The 13,775-nt window shown below is 42.8% G+C and overlaps 2 protein-coding genes across 2 annotated transcripts; both read right to left on the bottom strand.

Annotated features, from left to right (window-relative positions):
- Positions 1 to 209: 209 nt before the first annotated feature.
- Positions 210 to 974, bottom strand: LOC113339690. The gene has a single exon (XM_026584925.1). It carries the CDS (start codon positions 972 to 974, stop codon positions 210 to 212), a length of 765 nt encoding a protein of 254 aa, XP_026440710.1.
- Positions 975 to 12,638: 11,664 nt separating this feature from the next.
- Positions 12,639 to 13,403, bottom strand: LOC113339688. Its single transcript, XM_026584922.1, has one exon. The coding sequence runs from the start codon at positions 13,401 to 13,403 to the stop codon at positions 12,639 to 12,641; it is 765 nt and encodes a 254-aa protein (XP_026440707.1).
- Positions 13,404 to 13,775: the final 372 nt, after the last annotated feature.

Raw genomic sequence — 13,775 nt, 5'->3', positions numbered from 1 at the left:
TGTTCCATTGGGCCTCCTTTCCCCGTATCTGAGTCCCTGATTATTCCTATGTTCGTATCCCGTATTGTAGCTTCGTGGCTCATGATTTCTTCGTTTTGACTCCTCATACCTTTGTTGATCAATCCACTCCTGATATCCACTCGAGACGGCCACAAGCTTCGTTGGGACGGGAACTGCTGGCTCTCCTTTTCCTCGCCCGAGTTCATCCTCTACTGCTGCACCGTCCTTGGTAATAGCCTATAATTCCCTTCTTTCGCTAGAGCCAACGTCATTTCACTGACCTGCCTCTGCTTTTCTTCCAACGCTATGTATTCCTCCTGGTACTCCCTCAGCTCATTCATCGTTATCGAGTTTCGAATAATGAATATCTGTTTGTACAGTAGGTCCGTTGGGACCAAAGCATTCAGGAAGGCTAAGATGAAGTTTCGTTCATCAACTCTCCCGGCTAACTCGCTGCACACTGTTCTACATCTCGTGACCAACCCCCACAAGCTTTCTGTTGGATTTCTCCTCAAGTTGAACAGTGTCTCTATCACTGGTCTCAACAAGTTGTTGCTTATGTACGTCGTCAAGAATATCCTCTGCAAATCTTTGAATGATGATATTGACTTTTCCGGAAGTCCATCGAACCAGGTTAATGCCTCCCCTGTTAAGCTCGCGGGGAAATAGCGACAAAGTACTGCGTCATTTCGGCCCCATTGCATCATCGAAAGGGTACATTGTTTCAAGTGTCGCGCTGCACTTTCCGATCCACTGAATATGCTTGCAAGCGTTGGTAATACGCATTTCTCCGGGATGTTCGTATGCATGATCTCATAGGTGAGTGGCGATTTATCTGCTTCCTCTATTGCTTCTGCTAACTGTACTCTTCCACCTCTTCGTGAGTTATTAATTAAATCCCTCATGTCTCTCAACTCGTTCAGGACTTCTTGGTTCAAGTTTCCTCCATACTCCTCATGGTGACGGCCTCTCATCACGCTAAGCCTCCATTCGCCTGGTCGTCGCCTTTACTCCTCGTCTCGGATAAGGTTTGCCTGACGTTTCAGTTCATCCTCCTTCCTCTGTTCCTCCTCATGTCTCCGCCTCTGATCTTCCCATTGTGAGATCTCCAGTGCTCTTCTCAAGTCTCTTTCTTCGTCTTCATTCATTCGTCTTCTTCTTCTTCTTCCTCCTTCATCTTCCTCGTGATCATATCTCCTTCGCCGCAGTTCATCTTCCTCCGAAGATACAGTGTTTCCTTCCGAATCTATGGCATTCATCTCCACGTTTTCGTTAAGTTGCCGGTTTTGTTACCTCAACCTAGCATTATGCCTTTCCAACTGTACTTGTTGTTCCGCCAAGTCTCGGTCCTGTTCTCGTTCACGATGGAGCGTCTCCCTTAGCTGGTCTAACATCATGTTTTTTCTCTGAGATTCTCTTCCATCTCCTCGCGAGTCATCTCCTCCTCGAAAACGGTGTCTGTATCGGATGTGTGCACTGAACCTTCCATGAGGCCATCTTCCTTCGTCTGCCGCTGGTTCTCTTCTCGTCTGCCTCCTACAGCTGATGTTCCGGCCCGTTCCATCCTTCCCCTCTTATCTGCCAATCGTTTGCTTTTCCTTATAGCTATCACATGCGCTGCTCGATCTGATGTTCTAGCCATCAACCTATCCTTATTTCAATATCAACTGAATTTTTCCAACCCTAATTATCTAGATCTCCTATTTTCACAACCTCCCTGTTTCTAGCGCCAAAATGTGATTACTGGAAATCCAGCAACACACCCAAATGGAGAATATGCAATATCTAAGACATAATAAACACTAGAACTTAAACTTATTTATTAATCTCAAGCGAAATACAAGTTACACTCGTGGGTTACAAGGAAACCCTAATCCCTTCTCTCAGCCTATGAATTACAAGGAAACCCAAACTCTCTCTCTCTCCTATGCTAGACCTTTCCCTATCCAAAAGATCTTTCCCTTTACATTGTCCAAAGGTCTCTATTTATAGGCCTAAGCAACCTTAGTGACATACAACTCATATCATCTCGCCGAGGTTACTTTATGCTTCGCCCGGAGCATATTCCATAAAGTTTTTCCCCACCTTTCGCTGACTTCACGTGGTCTTGTCGGGACACCTGTCCTTTTTCTTACGCCCTACTGCTCCTACTTCGCGGTTTATCTTCTTCGCCAAGTAATCTTTTCGTGGCTTCGGCTTAGTATCTTGATGGTCCTTCTACTTTATTCGGGGTGGAGAGTTATCTCGCGCTTGGGATTTGTATTTCGCCTTCTGATGTTGACTGATTTGACAGGTCACTGACACGGATCTTTGACTAGGATTTCCTTACCTTACTTGGTATGACACGTGACAATCCTATTTTGTGTACCTACATTTTGCCTTTTCTTAGTCTGTCCAAGTTGCTGTGAGGATGGAATAAGAACCGTTTCAGTTTCCTTAACCGTCACGTTCTCCATACCCATAATTCCACGTGGCCACGTTCCCTGGGTAACCGTCCGTCATCGGTCACCTTTACTTTGATCATGCCACTTCCCGGTTTTACCGGTCCCTTCTTCTTGCTATAAATACACTTCTCCACCCTTACTTGAGTTTCTTTTCTGCCTCTTCCAATCTCTGCTCTTTTCTTGTTTGATCTCTGCTCTTACTTTTACCTTATTTTCCCGAAATCCTCTACTTTCTTCATCACCATGTCTCCTAAAGGTGTTTCTGCATCTGCTTCACTTAAAACTCTCGAGGAATTTCAAGCCGAGCACCAGGAGTTAGGTTTAATCTTAACTCCAGCTGTTGATTCTTCCCCAGATCCCGCTGTTCTTGCTACCCAAGAGATGGAACTGAACTACCGGTGGCTTGGTTCGGACACTTGGTATGCTGATAAGGTGATAATCTCTCTAGGTCAGTTGAGAGTGGGACTATCTTTACCCTTGTATGATCCTTCAAACCCCATTTTCTTGGAGATTCTCGGTAGGCTGCAGTGCGGGATTTTCTAGCTTACTGGTAATGCGATTCGGATCGCCAACGAGTTCAAAGTACGTTCTCGCGATGGTATCTTGCAAATCCCTTCTTCAGCGGACGAATTTGATTCCTTGGATTTCAACATAGACTCTTTCATGGACAACTATTCAGTTGTGTTTACAAGCACCAGGGAGCATCAGGAGTGGGTTCTTGAGCTTGTTAGGAAGGTGGTTTCTCCCCCCATTAAGGAGCTTCTACTGGATGTGGATTCCCAACTTCGTCTCTTTGTTGATGACTTGGTGAGGTTTCCTTTAGTAGTTGGCGGTCCCTTCGTATGGGGTAACGACGAAAAGGGTTTTCTTCGCAATGGTCCCCTTCCCAGACATTGTTACCTCGCGGGATGTGATTGATGTGTTCTCAAAATTTGTTGTAGTGATAGTGGTAAAAAGATTCGTTTCAGACTTGTGAAGGAAATGGAATTTTAGATTTAATAAAATTATATATAAAAAAATATTAACAATGGGCGAGAGGTACTGGGACTAAGGATTTAGCCGAATTCACTACACAGGGTTCATTCATATATTCTTTGACAATTTAAAACTCAATAAAATTAACATGGACTCTGATTTTTCCAAGATAGATTCTCAAAACATCGATTATAAGTCCTAAGCATGATGTATCAAAACACCTAAGCTAAGCATACATCATCAAATTAAATAACAACCAATTAATTCAAATCATATTTCAATTTTAAATTAATGCAAAAGTCATAAAAAAGAATAAAATAAATTTACCCGTGTATGAAATTCACCGTCCTCCGTCGTCCCAGTGTTGGGTTTAGCTCATCATGATAAAAACACGCTCAAAAATCATTTTTTATTGCTCAAATGGTATTTACAATGAAGAGAAGAAGAGAAAATGGTGTAAACAGCTAATGTGCGACCCACAGGAAGCGTCACAAAAGAACGATAAAAGAGAAGTGCTATTGTCGCTGTGGTTCTAAGACGCACACCTACGACCCACGCCTGTGAGTCTGTTTCACTGTTGATAAATGACTGTCCCTGCGAGTCTGTTCTTCGTGTTCTTGGTGTTCTTCATCATCAGCAGCAGCAGAAACAGAGTTTCATCAACTCTTGATTTCTCGCTCCTGAGCTCTCCTATCGACCAAAAAATCTCGACACCCTTCTCTGACTCTCGAGAATCCTTTTTATACCCAACAGCCTCATAAAATCTTGCTCAATCACTCCAAATATTCTCCCATTACTCGGCAGTAACCGATATATTTTTCTTTCCTTTTTTTATCTCGATCACGTATCTGCAGCTATCAATTACGTGAAAACTATCTCCGTTTATCTTTGTCACGCTCCAACAAGTCGTTCAAGTCATTACACATCATCAGAACACGTACAAATTCTTCCAGAACCCGTGGATATCTTCTCCCTGTACGTGTTTTCCCTGTTTGCAACTCGTGGATTGCCTAGCCGATTCTAGCTAATTCTGATCTAACCAAAAGCCCAAAACGTGTTTGCTAGGCCATATCACAACTTCCTACCAAAAATCAGCCATTGAATCTCCCTAGAACACGTTCAAAACTTCGATCAAAAATCTTCCAGTGAAGAGGGAAATTTTCCCGCCAAAAATGAAATTTGAATTTTAGAAGAAGGACACCCCTTATCCAGTGGTCTCCCCTTATCCGTTGCTGGAGTTCGAATAACACATGTCCTTTGGGTTCCTTAAGTAATTTTTCTGGGGTGTTTCCAGCATTTTTTCTGGGTTCCTCCGGCGCATTTCTGGTGTGTTTTTAATCTCTATCCTGGGGTGTAAAACACCACTTTTTGAGCCAATTTCGCCGCAAGAGCTTATTTTTCCAAAAACATCTACAAAAACATAAAATAACACAATAAGTATTTAATCGAGTCTAACAATACAGAACATTGAGAACAAAATAGACACATAAATGCGTCTATCAGTGATCCCTGGAGACTTCGCTGGACTGTTCCTAGCGAGGTATGATTTTTCATACTGCGATTTGTATCATTTGGAACTATCAATTGTACTTATGTTTCTCAATTCGTTTTAGTATGTGATGCCTGCTGCTGGACTTGTCAAGGAGCGACAGGATAAGAAAGTGGTTGCTAAGAAGACTTCCTCTGAACAGGTATCATTTTCGTCTATTGTTAGCGATTTTGTGATAATTTTCCATCCTGACGTCATGCCTCTTCGCAGGGCGAACTACCCACTTCTGGGGTACCCAAGGGTCATAAGAAACGTTCTCATCCTACTCTTCCTCCTTCTTCTCAGGTACCATCCTTATCGCCTTTTATTTGTAAATTTTAGCAATTTTGGTTTTTAACTTTTGACTTCGCAGACGAGTGCTCCTCCGTCTGGTGCATCCAAGAGGCCGCGAAAGACCTTGGATGTGGATGCCTTAGCTGTAATACAGCCCTACGCTCTCCTTAGTCGTCCCGTTCGTACTAAGAAACAGTCCCCTTCAGTTAGTGCTCCTGCTCCTCCGAAAGAAGCTGATTCTGTTGCCCGTTCCAAGGTCGTTGATTCCCTGTTCATCCAGAAGTTGAACATCCTAAGAGTTCTCCGGAGGTACCTCCCTCTGGCGAGAAGGGAAAGCAACCTGTCGGGCCTGTAATGTCAAATCCTCTCTTCGACCCTGACATGCAATTCCTTCGAGGTATCTACCACAAGGCTCAAGAAGATCCGACTATGAGATCTCGTGATTTGGAGTCTTTGTCCTCCTTTGTTTCTGACGACTTCCTCTCCCAAGACTCGTCTACACTTTTGAGTGCTTTAATGAATCCGTCTCTCCAGCATAACTCTTCCTTGATGAACCAGGTGATTTGTTTGTGCCTTTTCTGCCATTTTTCCTTTTCGTCTCCGAGGTCTATTTTCCGAGTTCAAGTTTACTTCGCAGCAAGTCTACCATCACATGGCCACCCTCGTGGAAATTCGGCTTGTTCGCGAGATGGCTAGGAAGGATGACGCTAAAATCAAAGCTTTATCGGAGTACCTTAAGAAAGAAAAAGATCATTCCCGCAAGCAAGGCCAAAAGATAGAGAAGTTTTTGAGTAAGTTATTTTTTCTTGGACGTCCCTCTATTGTTCTTGCCTTTGCTTCCATTATTTTCTTATTTTATGCTTCGTCAACCTCGATGCATGCAACGTCAAATGAGCACTGATAGACGCATTTATGTGTCTATTTTGTTATCAATATTCTGTATTGTTAGACTCGATTAAGTACTTATTGTGTTATTTTGTGTTTTTGTAGATGTTTTTAGAGAAATAAGCCTTTGCGGCGAAATGAGCTCGAAAAGTAGTGTTTTACACCCCAGGATAATGTACCGGAGGCACCTCAGAAATGCACCGGAAGCGTCCCAGAAATGTACCGGAGGAACCCAGAAAAATTACTATTTCCACCCCAAAATTACTAAAGGGACACCCGTACAGGATTAGGGGGAGGACACTTTTCTTCTCATAATTCAAATTTTGGAAAAAGGCGGGAAATTTCTAAACAGTTCTGGCAGAATTTCGATCGTCAAAATGAAGGGGTTATGGGTCGATTCAATGGCTGAAATTTGGTATAGAGATGTGATATAGGTTAAGGAACATAGTATGGGTGACATGATCGATCAAATTTGGCTGGAATTTTCGGTATGATTCACACACCCAAAACAGAGCACGTGTACTGTAACACGAGCAAAATTGAAGTTCTTGTGTGCATGGGGGAGTTCTGCTGGCGTTGGAAGAGTGTTGAGGCGTGAATAAGTCGAATTGGAGCATGCTGGACCAGAAAAAACGCGTGAAAAGCTAAAACAGGAAAGAAAATATCCGAAAATATTTTCTTTCACTGCCGAGGATTTGTGGAGTTATGGAGGAGATTTGATGCATGCTTCGGGTTAAATAGAGTCCTTGGAGGTCATAGAAAGGGTGTCGAGAGTTGGAGGTCGAGAGGATAGCTCAGGAGCAAGAAATCACGAGTTGATCAAACTCTGTTTCTGCTGCTGCTGATGAAGAACACCAAGAACACGAAGAACAGACTGGCGTAAGCAGTCGTTAATCAACAATGTCTGAGACGCACACTGGAGGGTCGCAGTGCAGTCTCAACATCAGCAGCACCTGTCTCTTATCATTCTTTTTGTGACGCCTTCTGTGGGTCGTACATTTACTGTTTTACTCATTTTTATCATTTTAATCAACTTTTGAGAAACAATTATGTATTTTGAGAACATGATTAATATGACGAGTTAAACCCCAAGCACTGGGACGACGGAGGAGGCCGTGTTTCATCCATGTGGTAATTTTAATTAATTCTTTATTTACTTTTTGCACCAATTTTAATTGAATTAAGATTTTAATTAATTATTTGTGATTTTATTTGATGGAGCATGCTTAGTCTTAGGGATTCTTGATGCGCCATGCTCATAAAATACAAGTAATATTTTATAGAATCTACTTTGGAAAAGAATAGAGTTAATATTTGTTTTGTGTTGAACTATAATCGCCTAGAATTAAATTCTGAACCACTTGAAAATGAAAAATGGTCGAATCTTTAGTCCCAGTTTCTCGCACCAGTGTTAATATTTTTATTGTATATATATATATCTTTTTTTATTAAGTTTAAAAAATTATCCTTCACAAGTCCGAGAGTTTGAACCTCATTACTATAACCACATCAAAAGTCAAGCGCCGACGAAGCTTCCTCCTCGCTGGAAGATATTTGCGCTGAGATGGTGAAACTTACAACTCAAAATGATATTTATGTTTCTGAGAACTCCATCCTTAACGAAAAGGCCGAGACCCTTTGCTTGCAAATGGATCGTCTGTCAGTTGAATGCTCTCGTAAAGAGGAAATGAACCTTCATCTCCACAATGACAACCTTCGCCTTAAGTCAGAGCTTCAACGGGTCTCTAATTCTCTTACTACCTCGCGAAGCCTCCATTCTTCGTCGATAGCCAACTATAAGAAACTAGAAGAAGATTACGATCGAGTGATTAAACGCAAAACCGAGCTCGCAACTACTCTTCGTAGGTCTCGGAACACTGTGGATGGTCTAAACGAGGAGGTTGATTGTTTGAAGAAAAAGGTGGAACTCTTGCAAGATAAATTAGCCACTTCCTCTAGTCCAAAACCTACGAAATCCTCTCCTCCGATCAAGCCCGCAAGTCTCCGTGGAAAAGTCGTTCTCGGCATTCAGTCTGACAAGAGCACTTTCAAAATTACCTCATGGTGAAGGTTGGGATAGAATATATCATGAGTTATGTGTTCAACTTGAAGAGTCCAACCTCAAAGTTGCCAAACTCGATCATCTATACTCTGATGTTCAGAATACTTTAAATACTATTATCTTTCAGGCGGAAGGTAGTTTTTAGGTGTATTATTATCTTTGTTTGACCCGGCTTACTTCCTTGTTTCTAATGTAGTTTCTCTTATCTTCGCAGAATCATATGAGCGTCATAAGAGTCAGGTCCTTCGTATCACCAGGGAGAGAGACGAAGCTCGTGGTGACGTTTCTCGTCTTAATGAGGAGATTGAGAGTCTAAATGATAATATAGACGAGATCATCGATTCTTCCAAGAAGGTATCCAAGACGTCCCGCAATAATACTCAGAGCTATTTGGTTCCACTCTTCAATGACTATTGCGCTGAGCATGGCATTCCTCCTCCTTCTTTTCCTTTGTAGATTTTTCTTATGATGAGAAGCCTCAGGATGAAGCTTCTGATCCTACCAACGAGGAATTGTCTCTTGATGATGACGAGGAACCAAAAGTTGACACCGCGAAGGACAACGAGGGGTCCAAGGGAGCTTCTACTAGCATTATCGAGGCAGGCGGCGAGATCCCTGAGTCAACCATCATCGATAGTGCCATTCCTCAGTAGCAGTTTTAGTTTTGTCTTCTCTCGTCTCAGATTAGTGTTTTATAACTAATAATTTTTTTATGGGCTCTCTCAAGCTTGGGGGTCAAACGCTTTATTTTGGGAATAATCACATTTCATGATATTATGATTCTGTTTTATCAAGCGTGTGTTTATTTGATTTCCGCCATTCGCCTCAAGTATATACTGACCATCGAAACTCTCAAAAGAATGGTGGATCCTTTAAGTATATACTTTACTTTTATTCTTTTGCGAGTTTTCATCTTCGTTTCTGCCTTCACCTTTCAAATCACCCTCAGTTCCGGCTTTCTTTCTTCACTCATCCCTGCTGCCTTTTGCTTTTCGGCGAGGTTGAGAATGCTAATTTAAAAGAGTGAGGAGCACTGGTTGCTAAAGTATGTGCCCGGTCTTAGTTTTTTGCTCCAGGTTCCTTCTTGCCCTGTCCTGTAGCCTTAGATTGTATCTTAAGCGCTTTGTAGTTTCGTGCGGATAATGCCAAAAGAACAAAAAATATAAAAGTATATACTTGCCTCTTGTTCTTGTTGTCATTATCCAATCGAGAGGAGATGGTTCTGAGAATTCTCTTTATAACATTGCTGTTTTAGTAGCTGTGTCTATTTCTTGCTTATGAGGTCTTATTGCGCCTCCTAATTAAGGTCTTATTGCGCCTCACCCTGTTTTTAAGGGTATTACTTCGGCAAAGTCTCAGGCGCTTGCTATTTTTGCGAATAGCAATCCATCAACCTCGCCTTAACATTTTTTATAAGTTTTCTTTCTGTGACAATATGATAGGCCTATTTATTCCCATGAATAGCATCCCCATGACATTGCCGTCTTTTTTGGTCACACAACTCCCTAATTTGGAGGGTTTCATCCCTTTATATTCCCCCTGAGTGCCCCTTCAAGGAGGTTAACCCTAACATGCATGTTAGTCTGCTCCCATCCGGTTATTACGACATTCAGTTGTTTTCGTGACTTCTTATCCTCTTCGTCGATAAGGATCGGAGTTACGAAGTCACACCCTAAGTGGGGTTTCTTTGGGATCAAGTGCATCGTAGCCAAGACTTGCCAGACGGACATGTCCGGTAACGCTCCAGACGTCCCAGGCACCCGCAGCTCAACCGAATACGTCGGTGCCTTGGTCATATTTCTGCACCCCTTACCGAAGGCCATCATAAAAGGGACCCTCAGCGGATAGATCTTATCATTGCCCCTAGCTTTCTTCTTGAGAGTTGTCCACGACATGCTTTAGGTCTTTGCCTCTTGCATTTTCATGCGAACTAGGGTGCAAGTCATGGGTTCCCAGCCTTCCTAGGAGAAGGTTTTAAGTTTCCATTGAAACTTTTTATTTCATATTCATTATTTGCCTCCTAATATTGAGGTCTTACTGTCTTTGGTTACCCGGCGAATATTTATTTCATCAATATTTCTTCAAATTTTTATTGCTATGCTCTTGAAAATTGAGTACATCGATCGTTTCATTTTTATCATCAAAATAAAGCGAATACATTTATCTTATCTCATTGTATCTTTCCTATTCTTCTTCCATACGAATGTGCTCGGCTTGGTATTTTTCAACTCCTTCATTCGTACTGCATTTCTTATCTTGAATAGTGCGGACAATAACGGCTGCCCGGTTGATAAAGCGTAGATGAATGATCGCACCAACTCCTCTTCCGAGATTCTTCCCTTCAATTTTTTGCATACTGCTTCCCATCTTGCGACGAGACTTCGCAAGCTCTCATGCTCCTTTTGCCTTAACGAGAAAAGCGCTGTTATTTCTGGCTTGCACGGTTCATTCCTTGAGCATTTGTTTACCATTTGAAAATCACTTTCTCTTCTTTCCTTGGGGATATTGTTTCTTCCTCGAGTAACTGCTATTGATTGTTGCATTCGATACTCCCTTTCCCTGAATTATCTTCTGCTGCTTTTTATGGCCTTCTTCAAGTGTTCTCGCTCCTTTTGCTCACCTCGTCCTAGGCCTTCTCGTTTTCGCGTGTAATGTCTTTCTTTAGTTCGTGATTCTCCCATAGCATATCTCTCCTCCTGCATATTACTATCTGCCTCCTTCCTTTTCAAATGATTATTTCTGATGATCAACTTCTCATTTTCCTTTTCTAACCTTATTCGTTACCTGACCAGATCCTCTTTTCTTCGCCTCTCTTGGTAAAGTTCTTCCTTTAACCGGGCCATCTCCTCGTCTTCGCGACTTTCTTTCAATTTATTATGTGAATTTTATATTTCAACGCTTTCCTCGGCCTCTTGTCCATGTGCCTTTTTTCCTCTTGACCGGTTCATCTTCCCTCCTTCTCGTGGAATTTTCTTCTCCTTTGTCGTGGGAGTTTCATTTTTATTCTTCGTTATTTCAATTCCTTCAGCAACCTTCCCCTTCTTGGCCTTTCCACCTTGTTTTTGATTGACCTGGCCTCCTTCCTCTGGAATTGCGTTATTATCTTCCTCGATATGATTTTTTTCTTCATTGGTTTCCTCCTCATCCTCTTGCGTTCCGCTCAGTTCTTTGCTAGACTCTATCATAAATACTATCAGCTGTTCGTCTCTTCTTTATCCGCTGACTTTCTTCCTTTATTCCATCTTCTTTCTTAACTTCTCATCGTAGTTATGCACGTCTTTTGTTATACATTCTCTTGCATCTCTGAGATCTCATCTTATCTCGCCGATTCCGCTTGGCATTGGGAACCGGATCGCCTGGTGATATGTCGACGCAACTCCCTTTATTCCATGTATCCAAGGCCGCCCTATGAGAGCATTGTAGGGAGAATCGATATCTACGACATGGACTATGACCTTCGTCTCTAGTTCGCCAGTGAGAATCTTCACGATCAGTTCCCCCTTCGGCTTAGACGTTACCCCATTGAACCCATATATGTTATATGTAGAAGGTACAAGATCCGAGTTCTTGTATCCCATGGTCCTAAAGGTATGGTAAAAGAGGATATCGACTGAACTCCCAGTATCAACTAAGATTCTGTCTATTGCCCGAATTCTCCTTTCCTCAGCTTTCTCTTCCTCCCATCTGGAATATTTTCTGAATCCCAAGGTCACGACCAGAGGATTTGTGTGTGAAATTTCCCCATCGGGTGCATCCTTCGCCGAGAAGGTTATCTCCCTCTTCTGCCATTCCTCTAGCGGCTCTTTCGTCATGACGCTGAATATTTCGTTTCCCTCGAAATCCCTCTTGTGTACTCTTTTAAGCACATTGTCATGAAAGTCTTGGAGACTTCTTTTCGCGTAAATTATCGAATTACAGTTTAGTTGTTGCTTTCCTCGGTCTATCTCGATCCGGTATATCGGCTGATTCTCACGAGGTGGCAGGGGTGGCACATAACCCTTTAGGAAATACGCGAGTTTCCCTTGGTCTATCAAGCGAAGTATAATTCGCCGAACGTTCCTGCAATCCCCTGTTTGGTGTCCATGAAAGCGATGATACTTACAAAATTCATGACTTCGAGACCCTGGTGGGGAATCTCTTCCGAAATTTGGTGGGGGCGGGATTTCCTCCGTCAGCACTATCGCCTCCTACACTTTTTCCACAGTTGTGTTAAGTCGTGGGAGTTTCACATGTTCAAAGATTGTTCCATTGGGCCTCCTTTCCCCGTATCTGAGTCCCTGATTATTCCTAGGTTCGTATCCCGTATTGTAGCTTCGTGGCTCATGATTTCTTCGTTTTGACTCCTCATACCTTTGTTGATCAATCCACTCCTGATATCCACTCGAGACAGCCACAAGCTTCGTTGGGACGGGAACTGCTGTCTCTCCTTTTCCTCGCCCGAGTTCATCCTCTACTGCTGCACCGTCCTTGGTAATAGCCTATAATTCCCTTCTTTCGCTAGAGCCAACGTCATTTCACTGACCTGCCTCTGCTTTTCTTCCAACGCTATGTATTCCTCCTGGTACTCCCTCAGCTCATTCATCGTTATCGAGTTTCGAATAATGAATATCTGTTTGTACAGTAGGTCCGTTGGGACCAAAGCATTCAGGAAGGCTAAGATGAAGTTTCGTTCATCAACTCTCCCGGCTAACTCGCTGCACACTGTTCTACATCTCGTGACCAACCCCCACAAGCTTTCTGTTGGATTTCTCCTCAAGTTGAACAGTGTCTCTATCACTGGTCTCAACAAGTTGTTGCTTATGTACGTCGTCAAGAATATCCTCTGCAAATCTTTGAATGATGATATTGACTTTTCCGGAAGTCCATCGAACCAGGTTAATGCCTCCCCTGTTAAGCTCGCGGGGAAATAGCGACAAAGTACTGCGTCATTTCGGCCCCATTGCATCATCGAAAGGGTACATTGTTTCAAGTGTCGCGCTGCACTTTCCGATCCACTGAATATGCTTGCAAGCGTTGGTAATACGCATTTCTCCGGGATGTTCGTATGCATGATCTCATAGGTGAGTGGCGATTTATCTGCTTCCTCTATTGCTTCTGCTAACTGTACTCTTCCACCTCTTCGTGAGTTATTAATTAAATCCCTCATGTCTCTCAACTCGTTCAGGACTTCTTGGTTCAAGTTTCCTCCATACTCCTCATGGTGACGGCCTCTCATCACGCTAAGCCTCCATTCGCCTGGTCGTCGCCTTTACTCCTCGTCTCGGATAAGGTTTGCCTGACGTTTCAGTTCATCCTCCTTCCTCTGTTCCTCCTCATGTCTCCGCCTCTGATCTTCCCATTGTGAGATCTCCAGTGCTCTTCTCAAGTCTCTTTCTTCGTCTTCATTTATTCGTCTTCTTCTTCTTCTTCCTCCTTCATCTTCCTCGTGATCATATCTCCTTCGCCGCAGTTCATCTTCCTCCGAAGATACAGTGTTTCCTTCCGAATCTATGGCATTCATCTCCACGTTTTCGTTAAGTTGCCGGTTTTGTTACCTCAACCTAGCATTATGCCTTTCCAACTGTACTTGTTGTTCCGCCAAGTCTCG

The sequence above is a fragment of the Papaver somniferum genome, unplaced genomic scaffold, assembly GCF_003573695.1.
Source record: "Papaver somniferum cultivar HN1 unplaced genomic scaffold, ASM357369v1 unplaced-scaffold_21, whole genome shotgun sequence".
Lineage (NCBI taxonomy): Eukaryota > Viridiplantae > Streptophyta > Magnoliopsida > Ranunculales > Papaveraceae > Papaver > Papaver somniferum.
Note: the sequence above shows the minus strand (reverse complement) of the source record. Positions and strands in the feature narration are given on the sequence as shown.